Here is a 17,331-nt window from a genome sequence, read left to right on the forward strand (position 1 = left end):
TGCAGTCTTAAGCAGAGGACAGCACAAGTGACCAATATTCATTATAACTGGTCTAGGCATCACCAAGTTAAAAACCAGAGAATGGATTTAAACAACTTTGTAAAAGATAAATGGATTATTACCAGTGATCACTTGTTGATCAAGATACATTCTTTAATCTTTGTAATTTTTTTTGTCTGATTTCTTTGCTTCCATGTAACTGGCTTTCTATTTGAATCCCTAATGGATCCTCACACAAATATGTAAGAAAAATCTCTTGGACATTTTACTTGGCTGACATTTATATTGGCTAACAAAGATGCCAGACTCTGCATTCTACTTATACTTGCTTGAGTCACTGCCCATAATGCCTGCGTCCTGGATAATCTTACCTTTACATGCTGACCTAACTATTCCTCTTGAAGAATCTAGTTTGGTTTCTGGTTTTTGAACCCTTCTGGTCCACTCTATGGACACAGCAGAAAAAGGTTAATTCTGTTTCCATTTTGTGTTCATTTTTACATAGCAAGGGGGTCTATATGAAGAACAATTTTGAGTGGATACAGTCAAATCCTCAATGATTTCCTTCATAATTAAGACATAAATCTGGCTATGAAGTATGATTAAGGTATGCTCTAACATTCCCTTCATGATGAATGGTGTGTCATATGTGAATTTAAGCAGTTTTGCAGTGTTCGTGATGGGAGAGGGAGATAGAAAAAGGAAGAGGAAGAACTGGAGCAGGACTGGAAAAGGACAAAGAATGAGTTATTTTTATATAATATCCACTAAATTTTCTTTTAATAAATACTGATCACCTATCAAATTTATGATTTTAAACATGTTTTGTTCTCATGAACCAAAACTAATACATGATCCATTTTAGTCTTTCTCCATGTTAACTAATTTCCTAAAAAACATATTTCCCAGTATTCAAATCTTATCATCAGAAAATACTTGAAAGATCTTCTAGTCAACAGAAATTACACACAACTTGCTGTACTGAGGCTTTGTATGTATTTGGAGACCTTTATTTCATATTTCTTAGATTTAGGTTATTTGGATAAAAAGGAATAAACTAATAATTTAACTTCTATGATATATTATGCAATAAGATTACCAGGATCCCTATGCACTGGAGTCAATTTGTCATTATTTTGGAAAAATCAGGATAAGAAAAGTAGTGCATTTGAGAGCCACATAAAATAGGGTTGGATATTCTGTCTTTCCTTTTCCAAATTTCACCTATATTTATTTGTCCATTGATACTATACTCTCCCTTCCCACTTTCCTAGAGACTCAGTGGCCTTATATTTTATGCTGTGGCTATTCAAATCTGTTTGGTGTAACTATGAAGTCACTCCTTAATCCTTTATTTTTGAACAAAATTATTTGCTTATCAAATTTCAAAAAGTAAAAGCAGTATAAAGTTTGTAATTCATGTTCTTGTCTCTACATTTCAAATGGTACCATATTGTGGTGTAATCTCATTGATGTCACTATCAGTTGAATATCTTTTTCTACTCCCATCAGCAATCCCTTTTCTAAAGTTATGTCTATTGAATTAAATCCAGAAAAACAGAAACTCACAAACAATGAAATCTCTTTATCTAGAGAAACTTTGTCTATTTCCTTCCTTCTAGAAGAGGTTGAAACTAAGGTCCTTTAAGTAGTGTTAGCTTTTAATATACTTAGGCCTCAGATATTTTGGGATCTATGGCTTTAAAATGAAGACAAATGCTCCCATAAGTGAAATATTATCTTTTGTAATACAGCGCAAGGGAAAGAATTGTGGCCATACTGATGACAAAAATGTACAGTACTACTCTCATCAGTTTTGTAAATTAGTGTGTGTTTTTGATTATGCTTTTTCCCCACTTAACTGTGAGGTAGCTTCAGAATTCTCATTAGTTTAGCAATGCAGGTAGCTCCTACTAATCAACTGGAGTTGAAATGTAATTGAAAATAAAACTGCAGTTAAAGAACTTTTCAGCTGTTCGAGAAATGGTGCTGTACTAGGGAGGAGAGGAAGTAGAAAAACATGCATATAAAAGGGAGTGAGTTTCTGAGCCACCAAGTTTCCTTTTCACTTTCCAAAGCTAACCATGTCCCCATATGACCAAAATGTTTGATTAAAAAATTAACCTTAGCCATTATAATATGTGTAAATACATCTCATGATAATACAAATTATAACAATCACACATATAATTAAATGTCAGAATATCGAATATCTTAGCTATATATTTCGATTTTAAAACTATTTGGATTTGTTCAATATTCGTAGTCACTGCTCTAGCTAAGAGCTCACAATTTTTAAAAGATCAGAGTAAAATAAACATTGATTAAAAACTTTGGAGATGAAGCGCTTCCATCAGCAATATACACTTAAAAATGGCAGCATGCATCTGTCCTTCCTGCCCTTGCTTGTCACACCTCAATCTACAGATACTAGCTGGAAAAGGCAGAACACACTGGTGGTCTTTCCACTTCTTGTGGTCAATATGACTAAGTCAGCTGGCACACAAGTGAAGATCTCCCATAGTCTGTTTCCACTGAATGCCGTTTAAGTCAAACAAGTTGCTGACCCCTCTTGGCTAGGCTCAATTCTCTTGCTCCAGAAGAAGGAAGATAAGGATAAAAGAGAAGAACTTTTTCAGTGGACCAGTAGGAAGACAGGCGAGGTATAGCAAGTCTAGTGCAAAGACAGGTGATCACAGTGTTGTAGAGAGGTAGCTGTGTAGTGAAGAAGCCAGCTCTGGAAAACAGTGAAACAAGGGAGGAATTCCAGGACACAGCTGGGCAAAAAGGAGAAGCCAGGTCCAAACCACACAGATAATCCACAATGTGGCTAAGTCATTCATAGTTTAGTGATAGTATGGTTTAATTTTATTTCTTAATCTGGCTATCTCCCGCGTGTCCTTCAAAAGTCAACTCAAGTGTCACTTCTTCCGGTAAGCATTCTCTGAACCCCCCCAACTCTGAACTGATGTCAATCCAATGTGTTCCCATAGCACCCTGAATTTACTATTACAATTTCTACAATCATTTATTTACATATTTCCCCCAATAGACAAAACTCTTTGAGATACGGGTCAAATTTTCTTTGCATTTTGATTTTCAATGCCTAGTATACAGTAGCAGCTTAATAAATGTTTGTTAAATACATATAAACACATACCTGGTGTATTTTTAAAACATTAATTGTAGATTATTTAAAACTTTTTTCTTGGTGCCAACTGATCTTATTTCATACATTTTTAAAGTATAAAGAAAAAATATGCTATACTAGGTTATAAGGTAACCATGCTATTGCTATTAACCCTCAATTTATAAAACAAGCACATCAATCTGTCTTTTAATTCTTAAAAAAGGAATGTGATACTTACATTCAAAAGCTTCATCACTATCATTATCTTCATCTGAACTGATTTCAGCATATTTTGGCTTTTCATTAACTGTGCTACGTTTTCGTTTGTTCATTTTCACACGTTCACAAAGTGGCATGGTAGATTCAATTTCTGCCAGGAGTTCAGGGGGCAATTCTTTTAACACTGATTGATCTATACTACCTATTAATAAAATGCAAAAAAAAATTAAATCTGAAGATAAAAAAATTTAACCAAATTTAACACAAAACTCCCCAAATAGTACATTTTCTATTTTACCTTTTTTGTTGGTTGTGGGGCTTGAATTCAGGGCTAGGGCACTGTCTCTGAGGTCTTTTGCTCAAGGCTAGTGCTCTACCACTTTGAGCCACAGTGCCACTTCCAGTTTCTCATGGCTAATTGGAGTTAAGACTCTCAGACTTTCCTGCTCAGGCTGGCTTTGAACCATGACCCTCAGATCTCAGCCTCCTGAGTAACTAGGATTACAGGTGTGAGCTACCAGTGACCTAAGTTACCTTTCCATTGTAATAAAATATTACACTTACCACAACTATAATACTTTTACCCCCTAAATTGATTAAAAATAACTTATGTGTATATGCAGATTCATGTAACAACTTTAAAAACATGAAACGTATTACCATAATAACCAAGGCTAATTCCATCAATGATTTTTGATTAATGCTTTCATTTGTCCATACCACCGTTTTTTTCTCTTGGCAATGGTGAATGAAACCAGTAGTCTTAAGTGTAATAAACACGTGTTGTTATCACTTAAGTAATAGTCCCTAGCCCTTTTATTTGTATTTTCATTTGGAGGTAAGATCTCAATAATTTTGCTAGAGATGTATTCAATCCTCAGGTTTCTTCCTTCCAAGTACTGGGATTGCAGGTATGTACACTATGTGTGGCTTAAGATGCTAGAGATCTACTATATGATCAAGCAGACAGTATAGGTTCCTTTCTTGGTAGAACCCAAATTTGTTATATATATATGTCTGGAATAAGTATATCTACTTTGAAACTAATGATACTTTTTAATACCAGAGACAAGAGTTAGAGAATAATAAGCAACTCTTCCTTTTCTCTATGATCCCCAGCTTTATTCAATTTAACCTATCATTTCTCTATGACTGAGCTTTACATACTTTACCCATTATTTGTCTATTTAAGAAGCGTGTTAATATCTCATTAAACTAACAAATATATGTTTAACTAAATACAAGGTAGAAACAACAGACCTAAATATTTTAAAATATAAATGTATACAACTGAAATGTTAAGCCACTCAGGAGCCTGAGACTTGAAGGATATAGGTTTTAAGTCAGCCCAGGCAAAAAGTTTGTAAGACTTCATTGTCAATTTACCAGTAAATGTTGGACTAGAGGCATGACTCACGTGGTAGAGTGTCAACTGTGAGCAAGAATACTCAACAGAAGGCCCTGAGTTCAAACCCTGGTATCAGTAAACGTACACAAACGTACACACATGTACACAAACAAATAAAGCATAAATAACAAAAGCTATTCAAAAATTTATTCTTGATAACTACTAAACATGACAATTTTACATTACTTACCTATGTAAATCTTTGCATGAAAGTATAAAGTGATGTCTTATCTAATACATTTTATAAATTGGGAACCGAAAAAAACCCTTAATAGTTTATAGCAACTTACAATCTACAAAACAGTATCTTCAATTAATAGTGCTTATATAAAGAAAATAAGCCACAGCAGAAAAATAAACAGGTAATAACTAAAACATATAATCAGAACAGTGAAAGGGGTAACAATGATCAATCTGCATTGTATTCACTCATAAACTGATATATTAAAACTGAAACCTGGGCCGGGAGTTTAGCTTAGTGGTAGAGTGCTTGCCTAGCATGCACAGAGACCTGGGTTCGAAGAAAAAAGCCGGACGTGGTGCTGAGGCTCAAGTGGTAGAGTGCTATCCTTGAGAAAGTCCAAGGACAGTGCTCAGGCCCAGAGCCCAAGCCCAGGACTGGCAAAAAAAAAAAAAAAAAAAAAAACAAACCCAAAACCCCCCCAAAAAGCCAAAAACTGAGACCCTTTGTACAGCTATTTAAAGATAATAAAATAAATACATACAATCAAATAATTCCAGTTACAGAAATTGGCTAAAGTAAAAAAATAACACAACTTTGCCCTTTGGAGATTTTATTCAGTATTATGGAGGAGTTTCTATGAAAATTTCAAACTCCTGTCTTAAGAACATAAGTGACAATAATTTACCTAATGAAAATGTAATACTGGTGTCTGTTAGGGGTAGACAGGAAGATTATAGTTGGAAAGACTGCACTATGGGCAAAATCCTCAGTAAATGCATGTATACAAATCAACTGATTAGTAAAAATTTTGAGGTTGTAAAAATACGGGTCTAGCAAGATAAAATAATGGCATTCTCAGGGAAGTGGATGGATCTAGAATAAATCATGTTGAGTGAGACTAGTCAAGACCAAAGGAACAAAAGGTGTATGGTATCCTTAATATGTGGCTATTAAATCCAAACAGTACAAGAGTGAGGACCCAATGCTCCTATGGACATGGTATTGGAAATATAAACACAACTACCTAAACATAAAAATTCATGACTCTATAGACATAATGTTTTATTACATAGATTAATATGTATCTATGACATACAAACCTTCAGTGTAATTTTAATTATGTTCTAAAATCTAAGTGCCAGTGATTGTATATAGATTCCATTCCTGAATACTTGTTTGTTAAACATGCCATTTGAAATATAATGTAAAAATCAATGTTAATAAATTCTTTAATTAAAAAATATAGGTCTTAGAGAAAGAACTTTGACATAAATATCTGAGGATAAACATGGGAAGGAGGGAATAGATGTCGACTAGAAGACTAGTAAGGCTTTATTAGTATTAAAAAAATTCCCTCCAAAATTAAAAAGAACTGGCAAGTCTTTTTAATTTTTAATTTTATTATTATTATTTTTGACAGTCCTGGGCCATGAATTCAGGGTTGAGCACTGTCCTTGGGCATTCCTCAAGGCCAGTGCTCTACCACTTGAGCCAGAGCACTACTTCCAGCTTTTTCTGTGTATGTGGTATTGAGGAATTGAATCTAGGTCTTCGTGCATGCTAGGAAAGCACTTAACCACTAGGCCAAACTCCTGGCCCAAGTCTTTTTAATTTTAGCAATAATTTTCAAGTTGTGGTTCAAGCACATTGTGAAATCAATTCTGTGGCTTGTGAAAAGAAAGTATACATAAAAGGCAAATAGAACAGAAAATCTGAGTTCTGTTTAGTAAAGATAAGCATTGTCAATATGAGTTTACATGTGCGTGTTATTACATAATCTCTTACCGTAAGTCAGTACAAAAAAGGTTTGACTGGTGGGAGTGTGGCTGAGTTGTAGAGTGCTTGCCTAACATGCACAAAGCCCTGGGTTTGATTCAGCACAACATATACAGAAGAAGCCAGAAGTGGTGCTGTAGCTTAAGTGACAGAGTGCGAGCCTTGAGAAAGTCCAAAGACAGTGCTCAGGCCCTGAGTTCAAGTTTCAGGACTGGCAAAAAAAAAAAAAAAGGTTTCTAGGTCTTTAAAAGTATGGTTGCTACTTCTCAATATAGGAAAACCAAGGTGAAAATATTTCTATATATTAATCTAACCCAAAGTGTAGTATCTAATATTAATTAAGTTAAAGATTTAAAAAGTCAGGTGTCAGTAGCTCATGCCTATCATCCTAATTACTTAGGATGCTGAGGTCTGAGGAATGAACTTCAAAAGCCAACCCAGCAGAAATGTCAAGAGATTCCTATGTTTAACCAGCAAAAATCCAAAAGTGGCTATGTGGCCCCAGTTAGCATCAGTCTTAGGTGAAAAAGCCACGTATAGGAAGGTAGCCACAGTAATACCCCATCCCCCACACACGCATGCACACACAAGATTTAATGGAAGGGTAAAACAACCATTTGATTGATATATTCAAATGGATTTCTCATCATCTGACAGACTACTGGTTCTATCAAAGAGCTGAATTATGTATATTCTGCAATTTTGATTTTAAAAGCTGCTAATATTACATTTTTAGAGTCTTGCTAAAACCTAGAATCATTCATTTAAGTTGTTTAAAAAATATTTCTTAGAAGTACAGTACCCCTTATCAATGTATGTGAATTAATGCACCTTCTATCTGGCAAATATCATGTAACCCTTTACTAATTACAATAAAAAAAAAAGAAGTACAGTACCCTTTCTCATCACAAACTGTGTTTCTATATCTAGGGCAGTCTAAACTTCAACCTTGAACTGTAGACCCTCCTGCCTTAGCCTCCTAAATGGTGATACCTGCTTTCTCTTTTTAAGAATAACACTATGACCATTATTGAAAAGACCAAGTTTTCCACTATGTGGCACATGGTAATTCTTCTGGATGTTAACTATAATATAAATTTGCTAAACTGTACATTCAGACTCCGGTAAAAGGGAATAAAATGAAAAACACAGTAAATGATGTTTAAATTCACAACTTATCTTAGAAATAATAAATTCTTGGAAATGTATTCTGATTTCAAGCTCTACAACCACCACCACCAATAAAAAGTATTACTGTAGGAGTTATTTGATATCTACATCAAAGAGTTACAACAGTAAATAGATGCCATGGATTTAACTATCTTAGAAAGTGATAGTGTTACTAATATGTGACGTTACATATTAAATATAGTAGGATATACAATTGGAGGAAACTTAACTCAATATACCACCCACTACAGAATACATTATGGTCATCTAGAAACCTGAAAATATGGTACTACTGCATTTAAAAACTCACATAGGGGCCAGGAGTTGGCCTAGTAGTAGAGTGCTTTCCTAGTAGCATGCAGGAAGACCTGGGTTCGATTCATTGGTACCACATACACAGAAAAGCCAGAGGTGGTGCTATGGCGCAAGTGGTAGAGCACTAGACTTGAGGAAAAGCCCAAGTACAATGCTCAGGCCTGAGATCGAGGCCCAGAATTGGGGGGAAAAAAATCACATAGTTGTGAAGCCATATGAATTTCTCTTTTTTTTCCCTCTTATGGTTTATCTCATGTTGTTATTGTATCTGACTTTGGTGCTGAGTGCATTGTATATACATTTGCTTATTTGAAAAAGGGAAGGTAAGGGAAAAACAAGATGAGTGGGAGGGGGTGGGGGGAGATAAAGTGGGAGAAAAACATGGGAAGGGGTAACAATGTTCAAGAAGTAATGTACCCACTACCTGATAACTGTACTGTAACCCCTCTATATATCACCAGACAATAAAATATAACAAATAGAATTTAAAAAAATCACACAGTTGTGTTTATACCACTAAGATATCTAATCAAATATTAAATTATATATTTCGGCTTGGTAGAGTGGTGTCAGAGCATCTTAGTAGCATGTATGAAACCCTGAATTTAATTCTTAGCACCAAAAATAAATAAATAAAATAAAAATATATTATTACCTATTCAATGGACATTAGGCTGAAAGTGTACAGAACTTTAATAACATCAGGAAAAATATTTCTAACAACTGATAGGAATAGTACCTTTTCCACATATACAAACAGAAGCCATGTTAATTTGTAACTAAGATAGTTTTATCTTACTAGTTCTCTAAAGATTAGTCAGAATGTTTTAAGTTACCCAAACTGAAAAGCTTTTCTTCTACTCTTGATTCCCAGTATACAATACCTCAAAAAAAAAAAAAGTGCCACTCTTACATATTCTCAGAAACCATAAAGTTGATACTGTCGTAAAAGTACTGAATCTAGAGTATCTTAACACAGTTTTAAGGAGGCGAAGACAATCCAGAAATATTAGCTAGAGGAACAGTGCAATGACGAGAATGAATATGTAATTATACAGAACTGTTCATGTATAAAAGTCTTTCTGAAATTCTGAAAGCTATTTTTTCTATCAATAATTAGAGAAATATGTCCACAGAGAAAATGAATGTATAAAAACAGATATTAAAATTTGCATTGTGACTATATGTTATAGTTAAATACTATATACACATTATTTATTTATTTTTTGGTGGTAGTCCTGGGGTTGGAACTCAGGGTCTGGTTACACCTCCCTGAGCTGCTTCTTTGTTGTGGTTGGCTATGAGGCTTGAACTCGGGGTCTGGGCACTGTCCCTGAGCATTTTTGCTCAAAGCTGGCACTGTAACACTTGGAGATAAAAGTAACACAGACTACCTGCTGGAGGTGGCTTCAAACTGCAATAATAAGATCTCACCCTCCTGAGTAGCTAGGATTACAAGTGTGAGTCTTTGATATCTGGCTGTAATGTGACAAATTTAAATATTTTAAAAGTATTTGAGTGTATACTCACTTAACTATTATATATTTGTTACATATACAAGGAATGCTAACCTCTATTATGCCCATTACAAGATGGTAAAATACATATTTGGCAAGTTTTATGATTATAAATATTAAGCAAAAAGTAGAGAAAATTTTCTTTTTTTTATTGTCAGGATAATGTATAAAGGGGTTAGAGTTACATTCGTCATGTAGTAGGTGCGTTACTTCTCCCACATTGATACCACCTCTCGTGTTTTTGTCCCCATTTCCCTCCTCCCACCCCCAGAGAAAATTATTTTATTTGTAGCAGTGCTTAGGTCTATTCTCAGAGTTTTATGCTTGCTAGGCAAGTAGTGCTCTACCACTAGAGTCACATCTCAAGCCACACTCACATCTTATCTTTAGTATACACATACATGCTTAAAAAGAAGTAGAAAGTATAAATTTCAGGTGTTTATTTTGGTAATAATTTAAGCTATAACATTTTTATATAAAATGTCAACTTTTAATCTCCATTGGCCTTAGCAGACTATAGCCTGCAAAATTAATTTTCCCTATTATCTGTTATAGTTTTATTGGATCACAATAACGTATATTCACTTACAAATTGTGATTATTTTGGTAGTACAATATTAGAGACAGCTGGCTGACACAAAGACTAAAATATTGTGCGTATGTTGTGTGTGTGTGTATGTCTATGTGTGTGTGTGTTCTAGGGCTTGAACTCAGGGCCTGGATGCTGTTCTTGTGCTTTCTTTTTACTAATGGTTACTGTTATACCCTTCTGTGGTTAGTTGGAGATAAGAGACTATCTAGTTTTGAATCACAATCCTTAGATCTCAGTTTCCCGAGTAGCAAGGATTATAAGCACCAGCCACCAGGGACATGGCTTACTATACTGTTTTTTTACATTTACTCAAAATGGAACAAAGTGACACCACACCTACTTTGTAAGTTGAGTCACCATACAGTTACATTTTCTATAAGTACAGGTCATTGAGATGTGGTTTATTGTTAGTAACTGCAGAGACACTCAAACCCGGAGACAAAATACCACAGGATTAGTTTGTAGCAACCAAGACAATATTATTATAATTTAATAAAATAGCTATTATAATATTATATTATAATATTCATTTTGGTATTCCTAATTACACAAAGTAGGAAGTAAATTCATTTCTTAGGTTTAAAAATTAACTGTATCAAGCTTTGAAAGGGTAAGATTTTTCAAGGTTTTGATTCCACTGTTCTGGTACTATGATTTGTAGTGAGTTTACAGGAGAATTTTCAAAAACTGGTATAGCAAAAGCCAGACAATGTTAATTTTTATGGGAAGGAGAAGGGGATCCATGTTTTAAAATTTGTTTTTATTAGTAGTATATTATCAGGTAGTTATTCATCAGGTTAGTATCCTCTTTTTTTTTTTTTTTTTTTTTGCTAGTCCTGGGCTCAGGGCTTGAGCACTGTCCTTGGACTTTCTCAAGGCTAGAGTTCTACCACTTCAGCACCACTTCTAGTTTTTTTTTATGTATGTGGTACCGAGGAATCGAACCTGGGTCTTTGTGCATGCCAGGCAAGCACTCTACCACTAGGCCAAACTCCTGGTCCTCATCAATTTAATATCTTCTAGATGCTTTCAAGAGAGCATTTCATTCAATAACCTTTTGAGGAAAGGAGGAAATATAGTATGTTAAAGGTTATTTTTCATAATAGTTTACCTGTCAACTACACATCTATTTCTACAAATATGAGAACAGTGCTTTAAGGATAACTTATGATATGGAATAAAAATGAGTAAATATATCCCCAGCAAACTAAGAAATTTAGTTTTTATGAAAAATTTTCTCTATGGAAGGATGACATTGATTATGATGTATTAAATTCATAGATTGATATGCTGAATTGAAACTCCTTTGTACAACTACTTAAAGATTAAAAAAAAGAATTGTAGTGAGGACAGTCAAGATCTAGCCTCAACTTACTGATATATTCAATTTAACAGAAAAGAAAGGAAAGGTTTCTATTAATGTATTTCTTTAAAAATCAATATTAATTACAAACTCCAACTTCTATAATAAATGTTCTCCAGGGCCGGGAGTTTGGCCTAGTGGTTAAAGTGCTTGCCTAGCATGCATGAAGACCCGGGTTCGATTCCTCGGTACCACATATAGAAAAAAGCTGGAAGTGGTGCTGAGGCTCAAGTGGTAGAGCTCTAGCCTTGAAAAAGTCCAAGGACAGTGCTCGGGCCCTGAGCTCAAGCCCAGGACTGGCAATAAATAAATAAATAAATAAATAAATAAATAAATAAATAAATAAATAAATAAATGTTCTCCAAACACTTCTTAAAGATATATCTGATACTAATTTCCTTATCTGAACTTTTTTAAAAAGAAGGTATGTTATAAAGCTGCTCAAATAAACTTCTATCGTACGATTACTGAATATTACAATCTATTTCTTCATTCTTTACTTCAGGAATTTATAAAGCACACCATAAATTCACTACTGAAACCAGCATTTTCTGCCAAATAAAAACAGAAATCTAAACACAATTTAGACTAGATTGTTCAATGGTAAGCGAAAGATATCAGGGAATGTACTTTAGTGATTTGCAGTTAGCAGGGTGACGACTATAGTGCGTAGCTAGTAAAAATACTGCTAATAAAAACTAGTATCAGGGGCCAGGAGTGTGGCCTAGTGGTAGAATGCTTGCCTAGCATGCACAAAGCCCTGGGTATGATTCTTAGGTATGACATACATAGAAAAAGCTGGAAGTGGTACTGTGGCTCAAGTGGTAGAGCCCTGAGCAAAATGAAAGCTCAAGGACAGTGCCCAGGCCCTGAGTTTAAGTCCCAAGAGTGGCATCCCCTCTCCCCATAAAAAAATCCCTAAAACCAAAAATCAAAACTGGGATCAGCACATCAAATGAGCAAAATAGATTAATTACTGTTGTCTCAGAGCTGCTAGATACATTCCCAGTTAAGGTTACTTTCAGGAACCCTTTTCCCCTTTAAAGAATGATCACAACAAATGGATATTTCTTGGAAGTATTAAGTAATGGAGGAATACTAAATTAAATGAAGAAAGAAGAAAGTAGATGAAAAAAAATTGGATATAAAGATTACACTTGAAGATAAAATTAAAAAATTAAAAATAAAAATAAGTGTAAATGGCTATTTATAATTACTGATATTAAACTTAATATGTAATAGACATAAATAGATGATAATCATGCTATTCTTAAAGGGTTTTGGAATTACACATTTAGCATTATTTTACTTCTAGATATATTATACATGGAGGTACACTAGAGTAATTCTGATAAAAATTTAACAGTCGTGTATTTTTGGTATTTTATATATGGAGTAAAATAAAACTGAATTTATACGTTCTTTCCTACCACTAGAAATAAACAAGATAATGTAAAAAAGAGAACGGAACTGACACTGAGCCCATGTGAACTACAGATCAAAATAATGGTAAAGGTAATTAAAACATATATAGGTAGGTTTCCTTTGAATGTTAACAAAATCAGGTAGTGGGTAGGTAAAGAAAGTTAATGCAAAGTTAGGTAAAAGGAATTTGAAAATTAATATTTCAAAGTTCAATTTGCATACAAGTCCTTTTTGACTATGGTATTAGCACTGTACCCACTCATTTAATGTACTCTATATATGAGGTACTATGCTAAGTATTAGGGATACAGATATATGACTATAGTGATTTAAGTGTAACAATATCACTTTTCATTTAATATGCTCATATAAAGACAAAATCAGTCATCTAAATTAGGAGCTATAAATGTAAATCTCTTCCATTCGGTTCAAATTTATAAGTCTAAAAGTTATTCAAAGAATTTCAAATTACCCCTAAAGAATGAATATTTAATATGTGAACAACAGATAAAATTGTATGGTTTTTCTTTCTTTTTTGGCCAGTCCTGGGCATGAGGTCAGGGCTTGAGCACTGTCCCTGGATTTTCTCAAGGTAGGGCTCTACCACTTGAGCCACAGTACCACTTCTGGCTTTTTGCTATATATGTGGTACCGAGGAATCGAACCTGGGTCTTCGTGAATGCTAGGCAAGCACTCTACCACTAAGCCAAATTCCTGGCCCCAAACTGTATGGTTTTTCTCAAAAGGAGAACCTTCTACTAAGAACCAACCATAAAAGTATCCTAGCAATAGTTAAGTTTACTTACAAAAACCTCATCTGCAAAGAAAAATCCGAGTAATATGCACTACAGAGTTAACAATCCACAACTGTCTTTCAAATATGAAAAAAAACATATAATTCTGTGACTAAGTAACAGGTATTTTAAAATTAGAACACTGGTACAAAGAAAATAATAGATATGGATCCTAAGATTCAAGCCTAAAGATATCTAACATAGCACCCCCAAAATATAAGGACAGATAATTTTCTGATGAAAAGCTCTGCATGTTATTACAGATAATACATGCATATATAAACAGGCACATGTACACAATATACCACTCGAATAAAATGACTCATCTACATATATGACCTAAGATGCCTAACACGTTCCTAAGATTCAAGCCTAAAGATATCTAACATAGCACCCCCAGAATATAAGGACAGATAATTTTCTGATGAAAAGCTCTGCATGTTATTACAGATAATACATGCATATATAAACAGGCACATGTACACAATATACCACTCGAATAAAATGACTCATCTACATATATGACCTAAGATGCCTAACACGTTCAAAATGTACTTATGAGAAACACATATGAGCACTGGGTATAGACATTTACAGATAACAGAATTACATGTGAAAAATCAGGGGAAATAATATAACCATTATTAATTTGAAACTATGCCATTTCTCAATGTTTGTTAGCAATTGTAAAAGACTGTTAAAACAGAGCTTAGAAAGCAAAGCTAATGAGCTGACAGTGGTAAAAGAGAAAAAAGATGATCCAGATCAAGGAAGCAAGACGGTACCACTTTCCATCTTTCAATTTACTCATCTAAAATTGTTAAATACAATCATTATAAAATGTAAGCTACTACTGAACTTTTAGTGAAAATTTGAGAGGAAATGCTTAAAAGAATACAGGGTTCTGGTGCTTGTCCCCACATTTTACAACCTATTTTATATTAACAAGCAATTATAAAGAGTCATTCAACATAAACTACTAATTTTGTAGGTGTGATTGCAATAATTTAAAAAAATTCACTAGAAGAGTAAAAGTATTAGTGATCCAGAGGACAATAATAGTTTTTATAATTTTTGAAAAACAAAACAAAAGGTGAAAATGAATGCTTGATAAACACCATGTTCTAAATAAGCAGCATCTACATGTCACTGCAGAGAGCTTTTTTGGGTAGATAAGCTAAAACATGCAACAAAAATAATAACCATACCTTCTGTATGATACAGTACTCAAGGCTACATGTGACTAATGAAGACAAAGTTTTTAATATTCAATTGATAAGAATTTCAATTTGAATAGTCCAAAGAGGCTATTCTCCTTGCTTGTATGTATTTGCTTGCTTGCTTGCTTGCTTTATTTATTTGTTTGTTTATTTATTTATTTATTGTCAGTTGTGGGGCTTGGCCTGGGCGCTGTCCCTGAGCTCTTCAGCTCAAGGCTACCACTCTACCCTTTGAGCAAATAGCCCAAAGAGGCTATTCTCAATAGCATACTGGGGAGGGCAATTCTAGATTTTCATTATTTATAAATAAGCAAAAAAAAAAAATCTAAATTCTTAGTAAAGCTCTTTCACAGAATGAAGACAAAAACAAAGAATCAGCTCTAGTGCCTTCAAATTTATCCCAATTTGTTTAAATCAAAGAATCAGTTCTACTGAAAATAGACCTTCTCTATGATCCTGCCATACCACTCCTGGGCATCTATCCTGAACATCATAACCCAGGATATAAGGACACCTGCTCAGCTATGTTCATCTCTGCACTATTCACAATAGCCAGGCGATAGAAACAACCCAGATGCCCAACTGCAGATGAATGGATACAAAAAATGTGATATACAATGGAATTCTACATAGCCAACAGACAAGATAAATTAATGGCATTTGCAGGGAAGTGGATAAATCTAGAGCGAATCATGTTGAATGAGACTAGTCAAGACCAAAGAACAAAAGGCACGTGGTATCCTTAAATGTGGCTATTAAATCCAAACAGTACAAGACTGAGGACTCATTATTCACGTACCCAATGCTATGGACATGGTATTGGAAATATAAACACAACTACATAAACATAAAAATTTGTGACTCTACAGACATAATTTTTAATACATAAATATGTATCTATGACATACAAATCCTCAGCTTAATTTTAATTATGTTCTAAAATCTAAGTGCCAGTGATTATATATAGAGATTCCCTTCTAGAATACTTGTTAAATATGTCATTTGAAATGATGTAAAAATTAATGTTAATAAATTCTTTAATAAAAAATCAGTTCTAGTGTCTTCAAATTTAGCTCAATTTGTTTATATTACATGATTAGATTACATGAACTAAGGTGGTCTTGTCTCAGAGCATCACAAGAAGAAAAACCAAAAGCTGCATGTGGTGGTGGTGTGTTATCTTTAAGCCCAGCTACTCCAGAGGTAAAGATCAGTACTGCAATTTGAGGCCATGCATTCCCTTTCCCCTCCCTAACAACAACAACAAAAAAGTTTGGTGAAATTTCTACTCTACCAACAAGCCAGGTATGATAATATACACTGTGATTCAACCTACTCGAGGGAGTTATGTACAAAGAATTACAGTCAACACCAGCCTGGGCTAAAACATGAGATTTTATCTAAAGGATTAAGGATGTAGGAATGTGGTAGAGCACCTGGCAAGGAAGCATGAGACTCAGTTCAAACCCCAATGTTGCTAAAGCAACAACAGAAATTCAATCATACTTTAAGCATAGTTATACAAAGAAATACAGTATTGTATTTTCTTCCCAAACTGCCACTTAGAATTCTCTCACATAAAATATTATTACTCAAATGGCCAGAGAATATAATTCAACTGTGAAAAAAAGTCACAACTCCACAAACTTACAATTTAATGCACTTTACTAGGCAAATACCATTCAGTATTATCCTTACATAAAAAAGAACAAATTATTTATTTTTAAATGATAAAATATAGCTAATCAACTACCTCCTTGGAAAATAATCTTTCTTAATTATACAAATTCAATCCATTCACCAATAATTAAATAAATCTGTGAGAAAATAGTGTTATATTTAGTATTCTTGAAAGAATTTGTAACGGTTCTTAATAAATCACATCGCTTTACTAAGATGCTAAAAATTAATATCCAGTTTATAATCTAATTGTAAAACAGAATGTCTCCACAGTCAAGGTATCATTTGAGTTAAATACATTTATTCCAAAACATCATTCGCTTGATTAACAATATTTAGAAATATTTGAAACAAACCAGTAAAAGAACATCCCTGTAATCAAATGGAAGTAAAATCCATGACTATGAATAAGTAAGTCAACTATGAGTAACAGAAAAAGTTCAGAGTATTTTTTGTACATTCCTGAAAACAATTATAGAAATCATCTATTTTTTTGTGTAGTAGCTTTTCATTTCTGTAGGCTTCCACTGTTTCATAG

The 17,331-nt window shown here is 33.8% G+C and overlaps 1 protein-coding gene across 7 annotated transcripts in view; it reads right to left on the reverse strand.

Moving 5' to 3' along the window:
• The window catches only part of Nipbl (NIPBL cohesin loading factor), a 184,863-nt gene that overhangs the window by 58,743 nt on the left and 108,789 nt on the right, over positions 1-17,331 (reverse strand). For all 7 annotated transcript variants that reach the window (XM_090332033.1, XM_090332036.1, XM_090332034.1 and 4 more), the window contains one exon: positions 3,369-3,551. In XM_090332033.1, coding sequence (XP_090188159.1) covers positions 3,369-3,551 — 183 coding nt within the window. The remainder of the gene's footprint in view (positions 1-3,368; positions 3,552-17,331) is intronic.

Source organism: Megascapheus bottae, chromosome 4 (assembly GCF_031878675.1).
Source record: "Megascapheus bottae isolate mThoBot1 chromosome 4, mThoBot2.hap1, whole genome shotgun sequence".
Taxonomy (NCBI): domain Eukaryota; kingdom Metazoa; phylum Chordata; class Mammalia; order Rodentia; family Geomyidae; genus Megascapheus; species Megascapheus bottae.